This window comes from Eptesicus fuscus, chromosome 13 (assembly GCF_027574615.1).
Source record: "Eptesicus fuscus isolate TK198812 chromosome 13, DD_ASM_mEF_20220401, whole genome shotgun sequence".
Lineage (NCBI taxonomy): Eukaryota > Metazoa > Chordata > Mammalia > Chiroptera > Vespertilionidae > Eptesicus > Eptesicus fuscus.
Genome location: NC_072485.1, coordinates 42,027,963 through 42,047,002, shown reverse-complemented (window position 1 = coordinate 42,047,002; position 19,040 = coordinate 42,027,963). Strand labels below are relative to the sequence as shown.

Sequence of the window (19,040 nt, the reverse complement as noted above, 5' to 3'; positions counted from 1 at the left end):
GAATGAATGGTGCCTCCTGACCTGGTGGTAGTGAGTGGGGTTCCCTCGCAGCTCAGATCCAGGCTGTCAATACTCAAGTCCAGCTGAGCCTTAGCCTGGGGCTCCCGGCTCTTTAAGGCGTCAGTGGCCACCTGAAACTTGCCCAGGTCTCGAAGCTGCTGGTCAGCATGGGCAACCTGGGAAACAGAGGGCCAGGGAGAGTGAAGAGAAGCCTAAGGCAAGGGTGGCTTAGGAGGGGAAGGCACAGGGATCCATTATGATGAGTAAGGGAGTCTGTCCAGCCAGATACTTACCTGTGCCTCCAGGCTGCGCACCTGGGCAGTAAGGTGGCGGCAGGTCTGTTCAGTCTCCTTCGTCTTCAATCCAGCCTGCTGTAGCTCTTGACCCAGCCGCTCAGCTTCGGCTCTCAGCTCCTTGTTTTCCTTCTGCAGCTGCTCCAGGCCCCGCAGCTGCTCCTGCAATTCTTGGTTCTGCTGCTTCTTGGCATCATAATGGGTCTTGGCTTTCTCCATCTGTGTGGGCAGACGGGTGGGTAGGGGCTAGGGGTGGAGAGTGGGGGAGGGCACAGTGGGCCAGGACTGGACTCCTCACCTGCAGCTTGTAGTGTTCAGCTGCCTGCTCCTTCTGGCTCAACTGGGCCTGCAGCTCATTCAGCTGGGCCTGGAGGCGCTGGGCTTCTTGCTGGCTTTCCCCTCCCTGGGCCTGGAAAGCATGTGATGTGGAAGGCTGATCAGGGTGGTGGTCTGGCTACTCCATCTAAATCTGACCTGCCCTAGCCTCTTGGACTCTTGGGTATTTTCAGACTCCTACATATTCTCTCAGGAAGTGGGAAAATCCTTTTACCCCCACCAACTCCAGCATACTGAACACCACACACCTTTGCAAGGTCCACAGTCCGCAGGATCTTTCCCATTCAGCTTATGCCATTTCTGGCAGAGCTCTGACAGCCCTATCTTCATTGAGATCAAGCACAAACTGTCTCCTTCTCTCTCCATGAGTACACAGTCTCCCCAAGGAGGAAGGGAACTGATCCTCTCACCTAGGTGCAGAGCACGGGGCTAGGCACTTGGGATGGGAGCTCTCAGGACATGTGAACTCATTTCTCCTCAGAGCGACTCTGGGAAGTAACTAGATCTCCATCTCAGAGTTGAAGAAAATGAGCACAGAGATTTAAGGCAATTGGCCAGGATCATAGTGACTCAATAGCAGCGTATGATCTGACCCTTGGTGCACCTGACTCCAAAGCCTGTGTGGGTGTTTATGAGGCTTGCACTGCCTCCTCTCCAGGCCAGACTCCTTGGGGACAGGGACTGTGTCTGATTCTCTGTCCACCTGCAAGGCCAGCAAGTGCTTAGTTTGTAATAGACACTGGACAGAATCATCTGGCTTTACCTCTTTTACATCTAGCACCAGGAAGGCCCCCAAAAGAAGTATAACAAGCATCTGTTTATCATCATCATGACATGGTGTGGAGCATGTGGAAATGAGCTGGGGAAATGAAGCTCTCAGCTCCCACCAATTCCTGTAACCCACCAGGGCTTTAGCAAGTCCCAGGGCCATGGGACCCAATTCCTTTGCTCCTATAGCTAAAAGCTGTGACACCTAGACTGCAAAAACAGCATATATTGAACAAACGGTGACAATGTTGAAAATATTAAGAATATTAAATTGCATTATAATATTGCATGTGATTAACTCTAGGCCAGCACTATTCAATAGGACTTTCTGGCCATGTTCTGCCCTGTCCAACATGGTAGACAGGAGCCACATGCAGTTAATTGCTGAGCAGGGAAACTGTAGCTAGTGTGACTAAGGAACTAAAATTTTAATTATAACCACTTTAAATTTAAGTAACCGCATTTGGTTATTGCTACTGTAATGCAAAGATCTTCCCTTCAGAGATCCCAGAAGGCACATGCAGGGGGTTCTTGAACCACAGGCAGATCTAAGGCTGCCAGGTCCCCATGGTGCCCCTCCTTGTCTCCACAACCAACACAGCCCGAGGGCTGAGAGCACCTTCCCGCTCCCAACTGTCCCACCTTCAGCTTCTGCTGCTGCACCCTGCTGGCTTGGTCGTGGTCAGCTAGCTTCTTACTCAGTTCTTCCACCTGGGATAGGGGAGGGAAGAGGAGACGGGAAGACTCAGCCGGCCTTACCCTGGATGTCCAGGCAACTTAGGGGGTTTTCCCAGACCAGTCCCCAATATTTTTAGAAAAAAAACTCTGGTACTTTCTCTAGCCTGCGGCTCAGCCTGGCTGGGCAGGACCTGAGTGAGGTAACCCAACACTCATGTGCTGCCAGAGCCACCTGCCCACACTCGCCTCCACCCCCAGTCTGCAGGGACAGAGGCCTGCAGGGAGAGATCTACTCTGGGGAGCTAACACCTCACCACCACCCTACTGCTGCCATTCCCAGTCCCAACTGTCTTGGGTTGGAGACAGGAATAGGGGACCTAGCCTGTAACTAGCAGACATACTCATTCAATACCTTCCCAGAAACTATTGAAGCAAAAGCCCACAGACGATCAGTCCTCTTCCCAATACCCACCGGCTGTTAGGGCTGGTGCCAGCAGTGTGGTTAGTGTGGGGATCAGACTGCTGGGAGACAGAGCAGGGCAGCACACGTCCACGCCCACCCAATTCCCATCGAGAGGAAGAGCAAGGGGAGGGAGGGATGAGGGGGAGCATCACAGCCACAAGCACTCCGGCTCCTCCAGGCATTCCAGAAGCTCAAGCATGATCAGCAAAAGCGAGAGGCGAGGGCTCCATTGCTAACTGTTTGTATTCAGTTTGATTGTCGTCTTGGGCTCCTTGCAGAAGGTGATGGGAAGAAAGGAAAGCCTGATTCCTCCGCAGGCCTGAGGTGACTGGGTAGAAGGGCTGGCAGAGAAAGGGTGCTCCTGCTAAAAACCAGCTCAATAGCCTTGACATCTGGGCAGCACAGAGAAATCCTTGAGAGAGCGAGCGAGGCAGCTAGACGATACAACTCCTCTGGCAGAGGCCCCTCCTGCACCTCTCAACCTTGGCCTTCCTGCTACCAGACATCTATTTCACGCCTGGGGTTAAGGCCCAAAGGGTCATCACCCATCGGCAGACATCCTGAGCTCACAACCCTCCCTGCTCTGTGAAGAATGCTTTGCTTATCACCTTTATGGCTTCTGTGGGAAAGAAGGGAACTGAGTTAAATAAGGCCTTGGTCATTCTGCTAGTCCTCCTCATTGAGGACCCAAACTTGGAACAGGAATTGAAAGTTTAGGAATCCCAAGAATTGTCTGTGATTGGTTTAGATATGGGAAAGACGAAGAAGCCTACCCTACCCCTCGTGCCTGAGGCAAATGGCAGAAAGTGCAGAAGGTGGGGAGTCCGACCTGGGACGGGTGGGATGAGGCCTGAGAGAGGGCCCAGCACTCCTGGGCAGCCTGGGCCTGGATTCCATGGCTTGACCCTGCCCCCTTCACAAACAGTTCACAACGGGAGCTGGCGGAGGCAAGCTGCAGCCGGGGTCATGCACCGAGACTGGTCACCGCTTAAGCAGCCAGCATTTAGCAAGGACCCCAGGCGTTACCTGCTTAGTTTGCTCTCTCTGAAATACCTCTAGCTGTTCCACCTGTGCACGGGGGAGGAGCAATGGAGACAGAGTGAGATGGGGGATAGGGGTCAAAGAGGCACTGTTCCTATTGTCAGGCTGACCTCACTGAAACTCTTAGAATCCCCCTCCCCCAAGGGACCAGACATTTAGTAATGTGTAAGTGCCAGTTGGCTCATTCTAGTCCCCAGTGGCTCTGGGGCCCCCACTGCAGGTACACCTCATAATGTGCCTCCAGAATGAGCCATGGCCTTCACTGTTTGACTCTCCAGGGACAGAGGCTTCAGGGAAGTGGAGGCTACTGATATTTTCTTTAGGACAATAGGGGACAACAGACTTGAACTCTGCCAGCTACATCTCCTCTGACACCCAGTGAGTGAGGGAGACAAGACACTCTGCGATAATGTGGAAGCTTAAGGCCCTGGAATGCAGAGGGAACAACGCCGTCTGTCTCTCAGGCCCAATCTTTGGAGGTGGTGTTGAGCTTGGTGCCTTACCTGGGCAGTGAGTTTCTGTCTCTCTTCCTGGAACCGCTGTCTCTCCTCCAGGACCTTGACCTTGGCACCCTCATACTTGGAAGTCATCACCTCCAGCTCCCGGGCAGTGCTCTGTACTTCCCGCTGCATCTCAGCCAGATGGGCCTCAGCATCAGCACGCACAGCTGCCAATTCTTGGTCATATTTCTCCCGGGCCTGGTCCAGCTCCACTTCCAGAAACTGCCGGCCGAGATTGGCCTTCTCTCCCAGCCCCCGATTCTCCTCTGCCAGCAGGCCATGAGCCTCCTTCAGCATGCTCAGCTGCTCTGCGTAGTTGGCCTTCTCTGCTCGCAGCTGCTGGGCTGCTCGCTCTTGCTCTGCCACCTTCTGTCGTAGGGGCATCAGTTCCCCGAGCTCCCGCTGGGCTCGCATCAGCTCTGCCCGCAGCCCACCAGCTGCCTGCTTGCTTTGCTCCAGCTCTTCACGATGGCGTTTCTCAGCAGCTGCCTGCTCAGCCTGCAGCTGCTGGCACAGGTGCTTGGCGGGCAGCAGCTCACTCACCAGGGCCTGTGTGCTGGTGTGCTCCAGCTGCAGGGCAGAGAGGGCTTGCTCCTTCTGGAAGAATTTCTCCTGCCATGCCTTCAGTTCTTGGCCCAGCTCCTCTGCTCGCTCGGCTTGTGAGGCCAGCTCCTGTCGGAGGCTCTCAGAGGCCACCCGTTGTTTCTCTGCCTCCTCCCGGAGTGTGTGGACCTCATCCCGCAGAGCAGAGCTGCGTTCCGCGGCTCTGGCACTATTGCTGGCTGTCTCTACCTGAAGCAGGCGCAGCCTCTCTTCCAGCTTCTGGCTCTTCTCTGACTCAGCTACAACAAGCCGCTTCAACTCCTTGCTCTCACCCTCCTTCTCCAGGACCTGGCGGTTCAAGATAGACACCTCCTCCTCCAAGCTGCTGATGAGACTGTTTTTCCTCTCAGCCTCCTGCTGGCCCCGGGCCATCTGGGCCTTCCACTCCTCCTCAGCCTTGCTGTGGTCTTGGGCCTTGGTGCGAAGGGTGGCCAGCTCCCTTTGTGCTGAGGCTAAGGTGTCCTGGGTGCGCCCCAACTCCTGGGCCTTCTCCTCTAACTGGCCCCGCAAAGTCTTCAGAGTGGTGGCCCGCTCCGCCTGGGAGGCACGCTCAGACTCTAGGCTACGCTCCAGGCTGGAGGCCTTCTCCTGATGCTCACGGCACTGCTGCTCCAGCTTGCTCACCTCTGCCTGCAGAGCCTCCGGGTCAGGGCCTCTTCGCTTGGTCTTTCCAGTAGCCTCAGACTGGGCTCCTGACGCACAAGTGTCTTCTCCACTGGCTGTCCCTAGAGACTGCTGGTCCTCCCCCTCCATCTTGGCCAGCTGTTTCTTCAGTTGCTCCACGGTTTGCTGAAGCTCCCCCAGTTCTGTTCTCTGGGCTGCCTCCTGCCCACGAAGCTTGGCCAGTTCCTGGTCCTTCCCTTCCTTTTCCTTCAGGGCATGGGCCAGTGCCTCCTGCAAGGTAGCAAACTCCACACGCTGCTCATTGAGGGCATTCTGCAACCGCATCTCAAGCTCTGCCTTGGCGGCCTTCTCCAGGACAAGATCGGCTTGGGCTCGGCTCCGCTCCTGGGCTAGCCGGGCCAACTCCCGCTCCTGCTCCCCACGCTCCTCCTCCTGTTGTCCCTGGCTCTCCATTAGCGCAGCCCGCAGCTTCTCCAGCTCACTGCCCATTTGCTCTGCCTCACGCTCCATAGCCTGCAGTGCAGCCTGGGTACTGCAGAACCGATGCCCCTGCTGCTCTCCCAGCCACTCTGATTCTCTGTCTCCTGCCCTTGGGGGCTCCTTGAGTAGCTCAGAGGAAGTTGTTTCCTTGTGCTCACCTGCCTTTCGTACTAAGGCCTCTAGGCGGGCCACCTCCTTACTGGTGGCAGCCATCTTCTCCTGCAGAGTGGAGAGGTCATCTGCAAGTTTCTGGGCCCGGATCTCCTTCTCCTGGACCTGCTGGTGGGCTCTGGCCAGGCTGGCATGGAGCTGGGCTAGCTCACTCTGCTGCCGGCCTATCTGGAGCTCGCTGTGAGCCTCTATCCCTGCCATCTTTTCCTTTGCCTCTTGCAGCTCCTGGCGGGACTTTTCACATTCCTCCTTCAGGGTCATCAGCTGTTCCTGGAACATGGCACCATACTGGGCCTCCTCTTGCTGGCTATCCTCATACCGCTCACGCCATGTGGCCACCTCCTTGGCAAGCTGCTCACATTCACTCTCAGCCTCACGCTGGGAGGCTATGGCCTCTGCCAGCTCCCGCCGCAGGGCTTCCGTCACAGCCTGATGGGCCTCCCCAAGCTGCTGTAATCGAGCCTCCAGCTCCTTGCGTCCAGCCTTCTCGTCTTCCAGCTCCTTCCGTTCCTGCTTATGTTGCTCCACCAGGCTCTGGGTCTCTGCCTCTAGCTTGGCGATACAACACTGCTGCTCTTCCAGGGCACTTGCAGCCCTGCGCTTCTCCTCTTCAAGGCCGCCCTTGGTGATCATCAAGGACTCCTCAAGGGCCCGGACCTGCTCCTGGAGCTGGTTCTTCTCCTGGGCTACCCTTTCTTTTTCAGTTGCTTTTTGCTGCTCAGACCTCAGCTGGGCCTTTAGTTCTGCCACCTGGGCCTGGGTCTCACGCTGCTCCTGGCGGGCTGCCTCAATACAGGCATGGAGTTCCTCCACCTTTTGGCTCAGCTCTGCTTTCTCCCGCTGGGCCTGTGTCACTGAGGTCTGGGCACTGTCCCGGGCTTCATTAGCAGCCTGAAGTTGCTGTTGCAGCACCTCTAGTTTGGCAGCCTTCTCCTTCTCCAGTGCCTCTACTTGCTGGAGGGCTGAATCCTTCTCCTTTAAGGAGGCCTCCCGCTCCTCAGCAGCAGTGGCCAGCTGCTGAGAGTGGTCTCGCCTGGTGGCCTCCAGTTCCTTGGTGGCCTCCTCCAACTGCTGCTCCTTCTGTTTCAGGCTGGTGCTCAGCTGCTCCACCTGGTGGCGGAGGCCCTGGGAGACCTGTTCTTGCTGTTGGAGGGTCTGGGTTAGCTGGGCCTGATCCTTTTTGGCCTGCTGCTTCAAGCCAGCCAGTTCTTGATTCTGCTGCTGGAGAGTAGCATTGAGGGTTGTGAGCTCGGAGGTCAGTGTGGCCACCTGGGCAGACAACTGGGCCCCCTGAGCCTGGGAGGCCTTCTCCAGTTCTTCCTTGGCCTGTCTGGTGTTGGATAGAGAGCTCTGCAGCTCAGCAATCAGGCCAGCCAGCTGCTGCTTTTCTTCTTCAAAGTGGCCCCGCTCAGCAAGCAGCTTGGCTTCCTGCTGGCCCCGCTCGGTCTCCAGTGCCTCCACCCTGGTTTGGAGCTGGGTGTTGTCCGCAGCAAGAGTGGCTGCCTCTTGCTTCAGGGTTTCCAGCTGGTGAGATAGAGACAAATTGGGATCAGCATGACTCCTGTCACCAGGGCCTCTGAATGTGCTAAACATGGCCCACACCAACCCCAGCACACAGCATGCAGGTCTTACAGTTGCTTTTATGCATTCCTACCTGCAAGACGTCACCCAGCACCTCACCCTTCTCCTGGGGTGGGTTCTCCTGTAGCCGGGCCAAATGTTCTTCCAGCTGTGAAAGTTTTCCCTGAAGGATTTCATTCTTCTCTTCAAGGCATTTCTGGGAGTAAAAGAGCTCCACATGAACAGAAGTGGAAGAGGCACTGGCTGTCCCCACAAGCCCTTGTGAACATCAACAAAACATAAGACCCTATCACCTTGTTACCAAGATCTCCTTTTGCCCTCACCTAGGAAAAAACCCTCAGAAATCATGGATCTGGGACCATGAGAGACCTGCCTTTTAGCCCTAGCTAGAGGGCTAAATTAAGTCAGGTGACCTGATAATTTCTTCCCCAAGGCCACAGAGTTTACTTCAAATTTCTTCACTGTATACCCTTCCTCAAGGAAGTCTTAGCTTCCAGATTATCCAAATACCCACCCAGCTTAAAAACATACCCTGCCCCTCTGGGCATCAATAGCAGCAGCAGCCACAGCACCACACCCTCCTGTACCCCCACTTCCCCTCACTGCTCACTAAGCACCTACAACAGGCCAGGCACTGGGTGCCTTTCTGAATTTCTAACCCACACAATAGAGCCGAGAGATATCTATGACTGCCCCTTTTACAGAGCAAGAATCTGAAGCTCATTTGTTAAATGGCGTGGCCCAGGGCTACATGGTTAATAAATGGCAGAGTTGAGTTCCTAATTAACAGCAATAATAATAGCAACTAATTCACTGAGAGCTTACTTTGCACCACACAATGTGTTAAGTGCTTTCTATGTATTATTATCTTACAATGATTGATGAGGCAGCTACTCGTTCTTTTTCCCATTTTCAGGAAAGGATGCTTAGAGAGAAGGAGATCAAGTAACTTGTCCAAGATCCACACCTTGTAAATAGCAGAGACAAGATTCAAAGGTGTATTGGACTTCTAAGCCCATAATTCTTCCATTACAGCACACTATTAAACCTTGAACAGAAGTCAGCTTAATTCCCAAAGGCCCAAAAGAAGAGAGCGTCAAACAGAATTCAACTTTGAACATGTGCTCAAGACGGTGGCCCTAATACCCCCAAACAGAGTTTTACCTTGTCCTGCAGGGCTGTGCTGAACTCCTTCTCAAGATGGGCCTGCTTCTTCCCCCACTCCTGAGTGGCCTTGCTGTGCTCCTCTGTCAAGTCATTGAGGGCGCCCTGCAGCTGCTGTAGGTGACTGGCAAATTCGCGCAGCTGAGATAGACAAATCGGAAGCCCCATTACCCAGAGTCAGAACTGGTACCACCACTGCTGCTTGCTCCAGAACTCCAGGACTGGATTCTCTGATGATTCTGTCCACCATCGTCAGGCCAATCATAATGAATCACATCCCTAACTCAGGACTACAGATCAAAATTTAGGGCTACAACCAATTATGGGACAAGGAAAGGGGCAAAGTATGCAGGTCTCTGGAGAGACAAAGGCACCAAACAGGTGCCAGGAAATTCTTCTCAACCCCCTCTTGGTTAACTGTCCAGAAACTCAACTCCAAGGGGCCTCCAGGTGGGGGCATAACACACCTTAAAGGAAAGGTCCCCATTCTCCTCAGAGAGCTGGCTAATTTTGCGGTCCATCTGGCTCTTCTCTGTCTTCAGGTCCTGGCACTGCTTCAGCGTTTCATGGAGCCGCATGGTAAGGCTGTAAGGAAGGAGCAGTGAGAAGAGTGTGTCCCTCATGGGTACAAGGTGGGGCAGGGAGCTCGGAAGGGGGAAGAGAGAACTCTACCTCTCATTCTTGCCACGGAGCTCCTCAAGCTCTTTGGGCTCCAGTGGACTGGCTGCCTGCTTCTCGTTCAGCAGAGCCAGGCGGTCAATGCGCTGCTGCATCATGGCTATCTGTGCATCTGGGAGACAAGGGGAGAGGAGAGGAGAGTCAGCGCAGAACTAAGGGGAGAAGGGAGAGCAAGGAGGAAACATCCAATCCAAGGGAAAGGGAAGATGGAGGCAAGGACAGAACCAGTTTCCAGGAGGTCATCCTGACAGGCCCAGGGCCAGCAGAGGGCCCATACCTCAGACAAGCCCATTGCTCCCTGGAAGGAAACCCCAGATGCTGCCCACTCATACACATCTGCTGTGTGCCAGCACCCACCCCTCTCGGTGAGGAGCTTGCGGTTCTCAGCCAGCTCCAGCTCCAGCTCATCTCTATTATTTCTTTCATCCGCAAGCTGCTTCTTCAGCCGTCTCATCTGGAATTGTGGGGTTTGCAGGATGTCACCCATGGGGGAGGCTGGAGAAGCTGAGAGGAAGCTAAGGAAAGAGATAGCCCAGATGCCATGGTCATCTTAAGGTATAAGACCTGAAGTGACCAGCAATAGGCAGGGCGGGGAAAGCAGGGCACTATGGATGTGAGCACTGACTGGGAGACCCATACACCCAGGTTCTGTCTGCAGTGCCATCTCATGTCTTGTGACATGACCTTAAGGAAACCCTTCTTTCTCCAAGTCAAAAAATAAAGGGGGAGGGAGGTGTTCTCCTTGCCTCTGCAGAGCTGCACTGAGACAAGGGACTTTAGTGTAATCAACAAAGAAAGGAATTCCATAAACAGGGAACAGTCTTTGAGAGAGGTCTTTTGCCCAAGATAGATCCCAACCAATTCCCCCAATTAGTACTGCAGCAGGTGAGGACATCCCAGCCTGACAGGATGCTTGCAAGCACCTCTGATGATGTAAGGGGCTGCTCAGCAGCTTAGTGTCTAGGAGGAAGGGAGGGAGTTCAGGACTGAATGCTGAGGCCCTGTCCCAGGAAAGAGGCTCAGCACATACTTGTTCCCACTGGAAGAGGCAACCTTCTGTAGCTCTAGAAAGCGAACCTCCTTCCTGGCCTGGTGGCTGGGTGGAGAGAGTTCTTCAGAGATGGAGCTAGAAGGGACAGGAGCTGGGGGAAGGAACAGACAAACCATAGAGGTTAGTAAGAGGGTGAACAGATTTGTATCTTTACACAATTTAAGAACTCCTCTTGGGAGCGCACACATATGTAAGCTACAGAAGGCGGCCACTGGGCAGAACCTAAGCAGGATCTTCTCTCAGCCCCAACAACCTCTTGGGTCAGCTACTAGCCTCCTTTCTGAATTCCTCTAATCTAAAATCTTGCACTGCCAACACACTTTCTCAAAACCTTCTCTTTCCTTGGTTCCCATGATTACTTTTACATGGTTCTCCTATTTCTAAACACTCACTCTTATTAGTCTCCCTCATTTGCTCCTTCCTCCTCCACCCATCTTCTAAGCCCTCAGTGTTCAGATGGGGCCTCCTTGCTCTCACAACTTCAATGGCCAGCCATACTCTGACCTGCAAACCCATAACTTGGCCCAGAGCTTCTCCTCTCACATTTCCAACATCACCTGAAGGGCTCATGAGGAACCTGAATATGAGGAACATCAAATTCAGCAGCTGGAAGAGAATGGCCGAGACCCAAGTCTTACATCCTATCAACACCGATGGCCTCTTCACCAGAAGGTAGGTAGAGCTATCACTCTTTCTATTGTGCTTCCAGCTAGACATCTGGTAAAACTGGCTCCTCTCTGTCCTAGCACTTACCCCTTATCATACCTACTGAGTTTATGTATCTGCTTTCTCATCTAGAACAAGAGCTGAATGTGGAGGAAAAACATCTTTTAAGACTGTACTCCTAGATTCTAAACCAGGAGTAATGATTGTTTAAAAAATAAATAAAAAACAGACTTGGCAATGTGGCTTAGTGGTACAGCATGGGTCATGGATTCCATTCCTGGTCAAGGACACGTATGTACCTGGGTTGCAGATTCCATCCCAGGCCCCAATTGGGGCGCATGTGGGAAGCAGCCCATACATGTGTCTCTCTCACATCAATGTTTCTCTCTCTCTCTCCCTCACCTCCCTTCAACTCTCTCTAAAAATCAATGGAAAAAAATCCTCAGGCAGACCAGGCTGCAGTGGCTCAGTGGTTGAGCGTTGACCTATGAACCAGGAGGTCATGGTTCGATTCCCAGTCAGGGCACATGCCCAGGTTGTGGGCTCGATCCCCAGTGGGGTGTGTGCAGGAGGCAGCTGATTAATTATTCTCATCATTGATGTTTCTCTCTCTCTTTCCTTTCCTCTCTGAAATCAATAAAAATATATTTTTTAAAAATATCCTTATGCCCTACCTGGTTTGGCTCAGTGGATGGAGCGTCATCCTGCGGACTGAAGAGTCCCAGGTTCGATTCCAGCCAAGGGCACATGCCCAGGTTGTGGGCTCGATCCCCAGTAGGGGGCGTGCAGGACGCAGCCGATCAATGATTCTCTCTCATCATTGATGTTGCTATCTCTCTCTCCCTCTCCCTTCCTCTCTGAAATCAATAAAAATATATATTTTTTAAAATCCTTAGGTGAGGATTAAAAAATAAATGTGTGTGTGTGTGTGTGTGTGTGGTGGTGGTGGTGATGTGATCAAGGAGAACGTAACAGTAGACAAGATCACTTATAAAAAAGTTCTGCTTGGCTGCTGCCAGGCAGCTAGAAGTAGTTCTGTATGAACTGGGATGATGGCAACAGGGCCCAGAAATCAACCTACGCCATTACACAATTTTCCTGAGGACCAACTCTGTCTTGTTTTAGACACAGAAACAACCTCCTTCCTCAACAACTCCGGATCCCAGCTCAGAGAGGAGGTGATCCTCAGAAGTGGTCCCTATTTACCTTTTTGCAAGAAGTTCTCTAGGTCCTCATTCAGGTTTAGTCCATCTTCATGGTCTAGCACAAATTTCAGGATGGCGGCTAACTCAGCCTAGGCCACAGAGAGAAAGAGCAACACTTAAGTATTAGGGACACCTGAAGGGATGGAGGTCACTACCCTGACAGTGCCAGCCCCAGAAGTCTATAGGAGCCCATTCTTCCTCTAAGAGTTGGAAGCCCCATGGTCCAGCTGAGAACATTCCACTAGAGACGTTCACCCCACTTGCTCCCACCTCCCTCCTCCCTAAATATCCACTCAGGGTTAGAGTTTCCAACTGACTTCACTCCTGACCACAAGAGATGAGAACAGGCATGAAAAGTAATGTGCTCAGAAAGCTTTAGCATGACTATTGTGGCCTCTTTCCGCTGACCCTCACTGTTCTTGTTTATCTAGGTGAGAACACCTCAGGGCTCATCCAAAGCTTATCCACCAGCTCAGCTGTAAAATCTTCCCTCTTTGTCTGAATTCCAAAGCTACAGAGTTAATTTTCCTGGCCAACTCTGCTGTATCCCTTATTCTTCTAGAATCTCTTCCTACCAGCTCTATGACCAGCTTGGAGCAGAGAAAAGGTTGAAGGGAGGAAGAAACCACCTGTTCCTTCCATGCCACACGACAACCCTAACCCCATCCCCAATATGAACCATGAGCTCAGAGTACGAAATGGAATGATTCAACATTTCTACCATAACGTGAAAGGCCACTGCTCTCTGGACACTGCCCCACCAGTCACCTACAGTATATCCACTCTGGATTCTAGCTGCTTCTGCTCTGGGAAATAAAAAACAGCTGCTCATGTAGGAAGCAAGGCCAACACCAGAACCTTTATGGCAAGTAGCTCCTGGAAATCAGGTCAATTCACTCTATAATGAAGCAGATGCACCAACTCCTCTTCACTTAGGGGCCATGTAGAGGAGGGGAAAGGAGGTGACCACTGAGCTAGACTGTCAGGGTGGACAAAGACATTCTCTCTAACTAATCCTTTCTACTAGAGGAAAGGAGGAATAAATGGAGTGACAGTTTGAGAAAAATATATATACACATACACACACAGGAATACATACTAGTACATGAAGAGAGAACAATTTTTATGTAGCACCCAAACAATATAGTTTCAGGTACAGTTAAATAAGAAAAAAGCTTGGAAGTATAGCCTTTAAAAGTTAGCAGTTATGCCCTAGCTGGTTTGGCTCAGTGGATAGAGCCAAACTTGTGGACTGAAAAGTCCCAGGTTCAACTCCAGTCAAGAGCACATGCTTGGGTTGCAAGCTTGATCCCCAGTAGGGGGCGTGCAGGAGGCAGCCGATCAATGATTCTCTCTCATCACCAATGTTTCTAACTCTCTCGCCCTTCCTTTCTGAAATTAATAAAAATATATATTTTTTAAAAGGTAGTAGTTATCTCTGGGAATGGGATTATTGGCAACCGTTATTTCCTTCTTTGTGCTTTTCAATATTTTTCAGACTTTCTAAATGAATGGCTGTAATACTCTATGTGCTGTTTAAAGAAAACAGATGGGGTGAGGTGAAATGCAGGCTAGGCCTGCTAGGTAGAGTGGAGGCACAAGGGCTTACCTGAATCTTATATTCAAACTGTTCCCAGTCCCTGGGACTTTTGGAGCTCATGGTGGACTGGTATAGGAGCAACATGGTTATCTAGGAACCAAACAGGAGGAAGTCACTGAGTGGAGCTTGTCTCTCTTCTCACTGCCCGCCCTCCCACCCTCTCCCCCACCGCCCAGGCTATTCTGGAGACTATTCCAAAGCTCCTAGAATTCAGCAGCCCAGGCCACTGCCCTTAAACTGCACCAGGAAACATTTGAGGACTCAATGCCTACGTGCAAAAAGCCATGTGCCAGGATTCCTGCACAGCTAAATACCTGGACTCATGGAACCCTCTAGGCCAGCACCCGGACAGGAGAAGGAATGAAGTAGACTGAGCTAAAAAGAAAAATATGACAACAGCTGGGTGAGGCCTGATTCCTGCCAAGTCTCCACTGAGGTCCACAGTAATGGTCTAGTAAACTCTTGTCATATGGCATGGTCTCCTAGACTCTTTGGGCTAAATTAGCCCCTGCCTCATCCAGGTGGCTATCAAAACCTACCTCAAACCTCCACAAGCCCCAGAAATAAAGCCCCCACCATTTCCTCTGGGTTAAGAGAAGGCTCTGCAGGTTCTTCTGATGCCACCCTTCCACCCCCAGTCTGGTGTTCAATAGCTACCTTGGCCAGTTCCAGCTCTGACCCCTCCATCACCTTCTGCACTGACACCAGGCATTCCGGGGAAGATGGATGTTTTCGGTTTTCTGTAATGACAATGTAGATAAGAGGTGAACTTCCTATGGGTCATTCCTGAGATCATCAGAACATCTCAGAGTCAGAGCAGATGTTCTGGTTTCTGTCTCTGGTGGGGCTAGAAGATGGAGGGCTCCTTACTCCTATGTCCTCTCTCCCCAACATACATGTTTCCACCTGAAGTGAGTTCTATCCTGGGTGAGTCCAAGGATTACAGGGATAGTTCCTGAAGAAAGCAGGCTGGATTCACAGCAGCTCTGGGGCATAGCACTGCACTCACCCATCCACGCACAAACTCCTGCTCAGCCCTACAGAGGAGCCCAAAGATTCCAGGTCACTCCAGCCCTGGCTGGTGTTGCTCAGTAGTTAGAGAGTCAGCCCCAACACTGAAAGGTTGCAGGTTCAATTCCTAGTGGAGCGCATGTACCTGGGTTGCAGGTTTGATCCCCTGCCCCAGTCGGGGGGTGTGGGAGGTGGCCAATCGATGTTTCTCTCTTGCATCGATGTTTCTCTCTCTCTCCCCACCCTACTTCCTTCCCTTCCACTCCCTCTAAAACCAATGGATAAGGTATCCTTAAGTGAGGGTTAACAAAACAAAACAAAACAAAACAAAACAACAACAAAAGACTCTCCTTCCAACTGAGGTCACAGAGGAATCCTGCAGCTGAGTCACATGGGGAAGACTGGGGATATTTGGTTCTTATGCTGCCAGAGGGTCTGGGCTCAATTACTAACACCTTGCTTTATCTAAATCCATTCTCACCTTTCCTTTAATTCTCTGGAGGTGGAGAAAGCAGATAATGAGCACTGTGCCAGAAGCTTTGCAGGTGATCTTATTTAATCTACCCAAAACCTAGAGCAATTATTATTATTTCCATTTTATAGACAGGGAACCTATATCCAGAAAGGTCACAGAGCAGTGAATAGAAGGGCCAAAATATCAACTTAAATCTGCCTCTGCCCCTATACTATTTCCTAAGCAATTAATTTAAAGTTACCCAAGAAAAATGTTTTTCTTGCAAAGAGGGTAACAGAGATGCCTCCCTCTCCTCCATCTCCTTGCAGATGAGGAGTCCTAAAAACTGACCCTCTGGCTGTACCTGGAGCTCCGAGAAGGGCTCTGGGACTGAAGAGACACTCTTCTTGCCCCAGCTAGTGTGAGCAGCACCAGACCCCAGGAAGCTGACCCGGCTGTATTCATCTCTGTGGTACAGAGTTGACAGCCCTGGGCCTTTGCTCCTCCAGATACCTATTAACTGGTTCCTCTGGACTCTCCAGAGCTGAGGAAGCAGCTCCTTCCCAGCTAGATAAGGAAGTACTTACTCTGCAGAAAGCTGCACACAAAGTCCAGTCTCTCTGGCACTGGCTGTTGCACGATTTGTTGCCCCTCCTCCGTGCTGTGGCTAGAAAAAGAGCAAGTATTAGGACCAGATCACTCAGCAGTGCTTCCCTCCTTGTTACTACATCACATACTACCTTCCCATTTCGTCAGGCTTGGTCTGCACTGGATTTGGGAAAGAACCTGACCAGATGCTAGAGACAGGGGAGAAGATACCAAGGCACCATTTATTCAGAAGAACTGTGTGGTGGGTGGCAAGTGGGGACTTGAGGCATGAGGTCCCTCTGGAAAGAGCACTCTGACATCCCATTTGTGAATACAGTAATGCACCTCAACGACGAGGATACGTTCTGAGAAATGCGTTATTAGGCAATTTCATCGTGTGCGAACATCACAGAGTGCACTTACACAAATGTAGATGGTACCGCCTACTACACACCTAGGCTATATGATTAACGCCAGGCGTCCTCAAACTACGGCCCACGGGCCACATGCGGGTGTTTTTGCCGTTTTGTTTTTTTACTTCAAAATAAGATATGTGCAGTGTGCATAGGAATTTGTTCATAGTTTTTTTTAAACTATAGTCTGGCCCTCCAACGGTCTGAGGGAGAGTGAACTGGCCCCCTGTTTAAAAAGTTTGAGGACCCCTGGATTAACCTATTGCTCCTAGGCTACAAGTCTGTACAGCATGTTCAACTGCTAACAGTGTAACAAGGCACGGTGTTTTATAAAAAACGTTTTAATAATTAGAATAAGTATACTCTAAAATAATGATAAATAGTAAATACATAAGCCAGTTTGCTATCACGTACTGTGCACTGTACATAACTGTGTGTGCTGCACTTCACACCACAGGCAGCACGGGTCTGTTTGCACCAGCATGGCCACAAGCACATGAATAATGCACTGCGCTACATGGCATTACAATGGCTGTGATGTCACTAGGCCAGCAATTTTCAACCTTTTTTCATCTTATGGCACATATAAAATAATTAGCAAATTCTGCAACACACCAAAATACATATTTTTTGCCAACCTGACAGAAAGACTAGGTATAATTTTGATTCACTCACACCAGATGGCTATTGTTGTGTGGGCTGTTGTCATTTATTTGCTAATCTAAGGGAAAAGAAGTCACAAGTGCCCCTGACTAAATAGTCAGGTATTGCACATTTTCAAAATTCTTGTGGCACACAGTTGAAAATCACTGCACTAGGCAATAGGAATTTTTCAGCTCCATTATAATTTTATGGTGTCACCATCATAGATGTGGTCTGTTTTTGACCGAAACATCAGTTATACAGCATAGCTGTATTTTAAAAAGCACATTTTGAAAATACTATTGAGTAATTATTTCAGTAACCATTTCATAATTTAGTCCTAAGTATTATATTCAATAACTATCATGGAGAAAGCTTTGGAAGGCAATGGATTAAAGTGTCAGGATATTAAGTAGAGATTTTAAAGAATGACAATTCTGCCGAAACCGGTTTGGCTCAGTGGATAGAGCGTCGGCCTGCGGACTCAAGGGTCCCAGGTTCGATTCCGGTCAAGGGCATGTACCTTGGTTGCGGGCACATCCCCAGTAGGGGGTGTGCAAGAGGCAGCTGATCGATGTATCTAACTCTCTATCCCTCTCTCTTCCTTTCTGTAAAAAATCAATAAAATATATTAAAAAAAAAAAAAAAGAATGACAATTCTGATTATTTTGGACTCTTCAATGTGTGGAAGAAACTAGTGATAGAAATGTCTAAAAGAACACCACAAAGTAAATATTGGTTTATATATAAATCCCTGTGTGAATGAAATGTAAATAAATTTGTAAGCATTTTTAAAAAAAAAGCACTGTGGGAAGAGGGACAAAAATTGATGGAGGCAACAGAGATAAATGGGAAGCTAAGTTCAATAATTAGGAATGGCTCAAGTAAAGGTCAAAGGTCAGGACACCTGGGAAACCTGGCTAGAATAAGAGTGACAGAGGATGATGGAAAGGAGAAAAAAACAGGTCCAAGAACGGAAAGAACCAAAGGGAACAAGGCCCTGAAATGACAGAGCAAAGTTCAACACACTAGGCTGAAGGCTGACGTAGCAAAAGCCTCCCAGAGGCCAGAACAAGGGACAATCACTTTTGATCTGTGGCTGTCACCGTGCTTATTTAACTGGAAGGGTAAGCCAAGTACAAAGAGAGCAATGAGGACGGGAGGCAGCAGGGGGAGCTCTCACACAGCCCAGGCCCCTAGCTCCTGGGGGCTCAGTCTAACTGCAGTTTTATTTTCAAAGGTGAACAATCTTCTATGATTAAAAGGTCTCCTGCTCCTCAGAACATCAATCTCCAGGTTTCAACCAATTTTCTGGAAGGCAGGGAAGGCCTTAGAACCTTCCAGTGCCAGACATCCTGAAAAGCACAAGAAGTAACCAAGCCAAGACTATGAAAGTAGCTCCCTCTGTCTCCCACGTGATTACAAAGGCTTCTTCCAAGTGAACCTCCCCACAAGAAGCATCCTGGGTAGCTAGTCTATGATTAGTGACACCTGCAAAGTCTTCAGGAGATGCTAATCTCCTCACAGACTCCTGCAAGAGCCCTCTTCCCTACCCACCTACAATCTGGAATGCTGTGACTCCTTGCCTCAGCGTAGAGCAGTAATTTACCTAGTATATTCCATTAGGTAAAAAATAAAGAGAGTTCGCGGGTTAAATGTTTGAGAAATACTAGGTTAAACCAAACTAAACATTTTCTACATAAGAGGATATAACATGCATTATTTCCTAATATTTAATCACAAAAGCATTTATTTTCCCCACTGGGCCTCTGGGATAAATAAAGTTGCATGAAACATGCTTTGGAAAAGCCAAGACTACATTCAAGTCTCTTCTCTAGCAGGAAGCCATTCAGAACCACGGCTAGACACACCTCCTCCTCCTCCTCCTTAAGAGTTCCTACAGCACTCACGGTACAACTGCATCATTTATAATTGACCACTCTAACTGTGCAAGTTGAAAGCCAGGAATATATAGCAGGTGCTCAGTATATGTGCTGACTGACAGATGAGGGATGCTTTATACTGGGAAG

The 19,040-nt window shown here is 50.3% G+C and overlaps 1 protein-coding gene across 6 annotated transcripts in view; it reads right to left on the bottom strand.

Annotated features, from left to right (window-relative positions):
• Positions 1-19,040, bottom strand: part of NUMA1 (nuclear mitotic apparatus protein 1) — an 87,154-nt gene that overhangs the window by 5,474 nt on the left and 62,640 nt on the right. For 4 of the 6 annotated variants that reach the window (XM_028158186.2, XM_054724559.1, XM_028158188.2 and 1 more), the window contains exons 4-19: positions 15,955-16,034; positions 14,560-14,642; positions 13,912-13,992; positions 12,304-12,391; positions 10,411-10,522; positions 9,738-9,895; positions 9,375-9,492; positions 9,170-9,287; positions 8,703-8,843; positions 7,612-7,734; positions 4,083-7,481; positions 3,565-3,606; positions 2,040-2,108; positions 592-702; positions 294-512; positions 22-176 (exon numbers count right to left, since the gene is read on the bottom strand). In XM_028158186.2, coding sequence (XP_028013987.2) covers positions 22-176; positions 294-512; positions 592-702; positions 2,040-2,108; positions 3,565-3,606; positions 4,083-7,481; positions 7,612-7,734; positions 8,703-8,843; positions 9,170-9,287; positions 9,375-9,492; positions 9,738-9,895; positions 10,411-10,522; positions 12,304-12,391; positions 13,912-13,992; positions 14,560-14,642; positions 15,955-16,034 — 5,097 coding nt within the window. The remainder of the gene's footprint in view (positions 1-21; positions 177-293; positions 513-591; positions 703-2,039; positions 2,109-3,564; positions 3,607-4,082; positions 7,482-7,611; positions 7,735-8,702; positions 8,844-9,169; positions 9,288-9,374; positions 9,493-9,737; positions 9,896-10,410; positions 10,523-12,303; positions 12,392-13,911; positions 13,993-14,559; positions 14,643-15,954; positions 16,035-19,040) is intronic. The other 2 variants (XM_054724558.1, XM_054724560.1) reach the window with 1 other exon arrangement.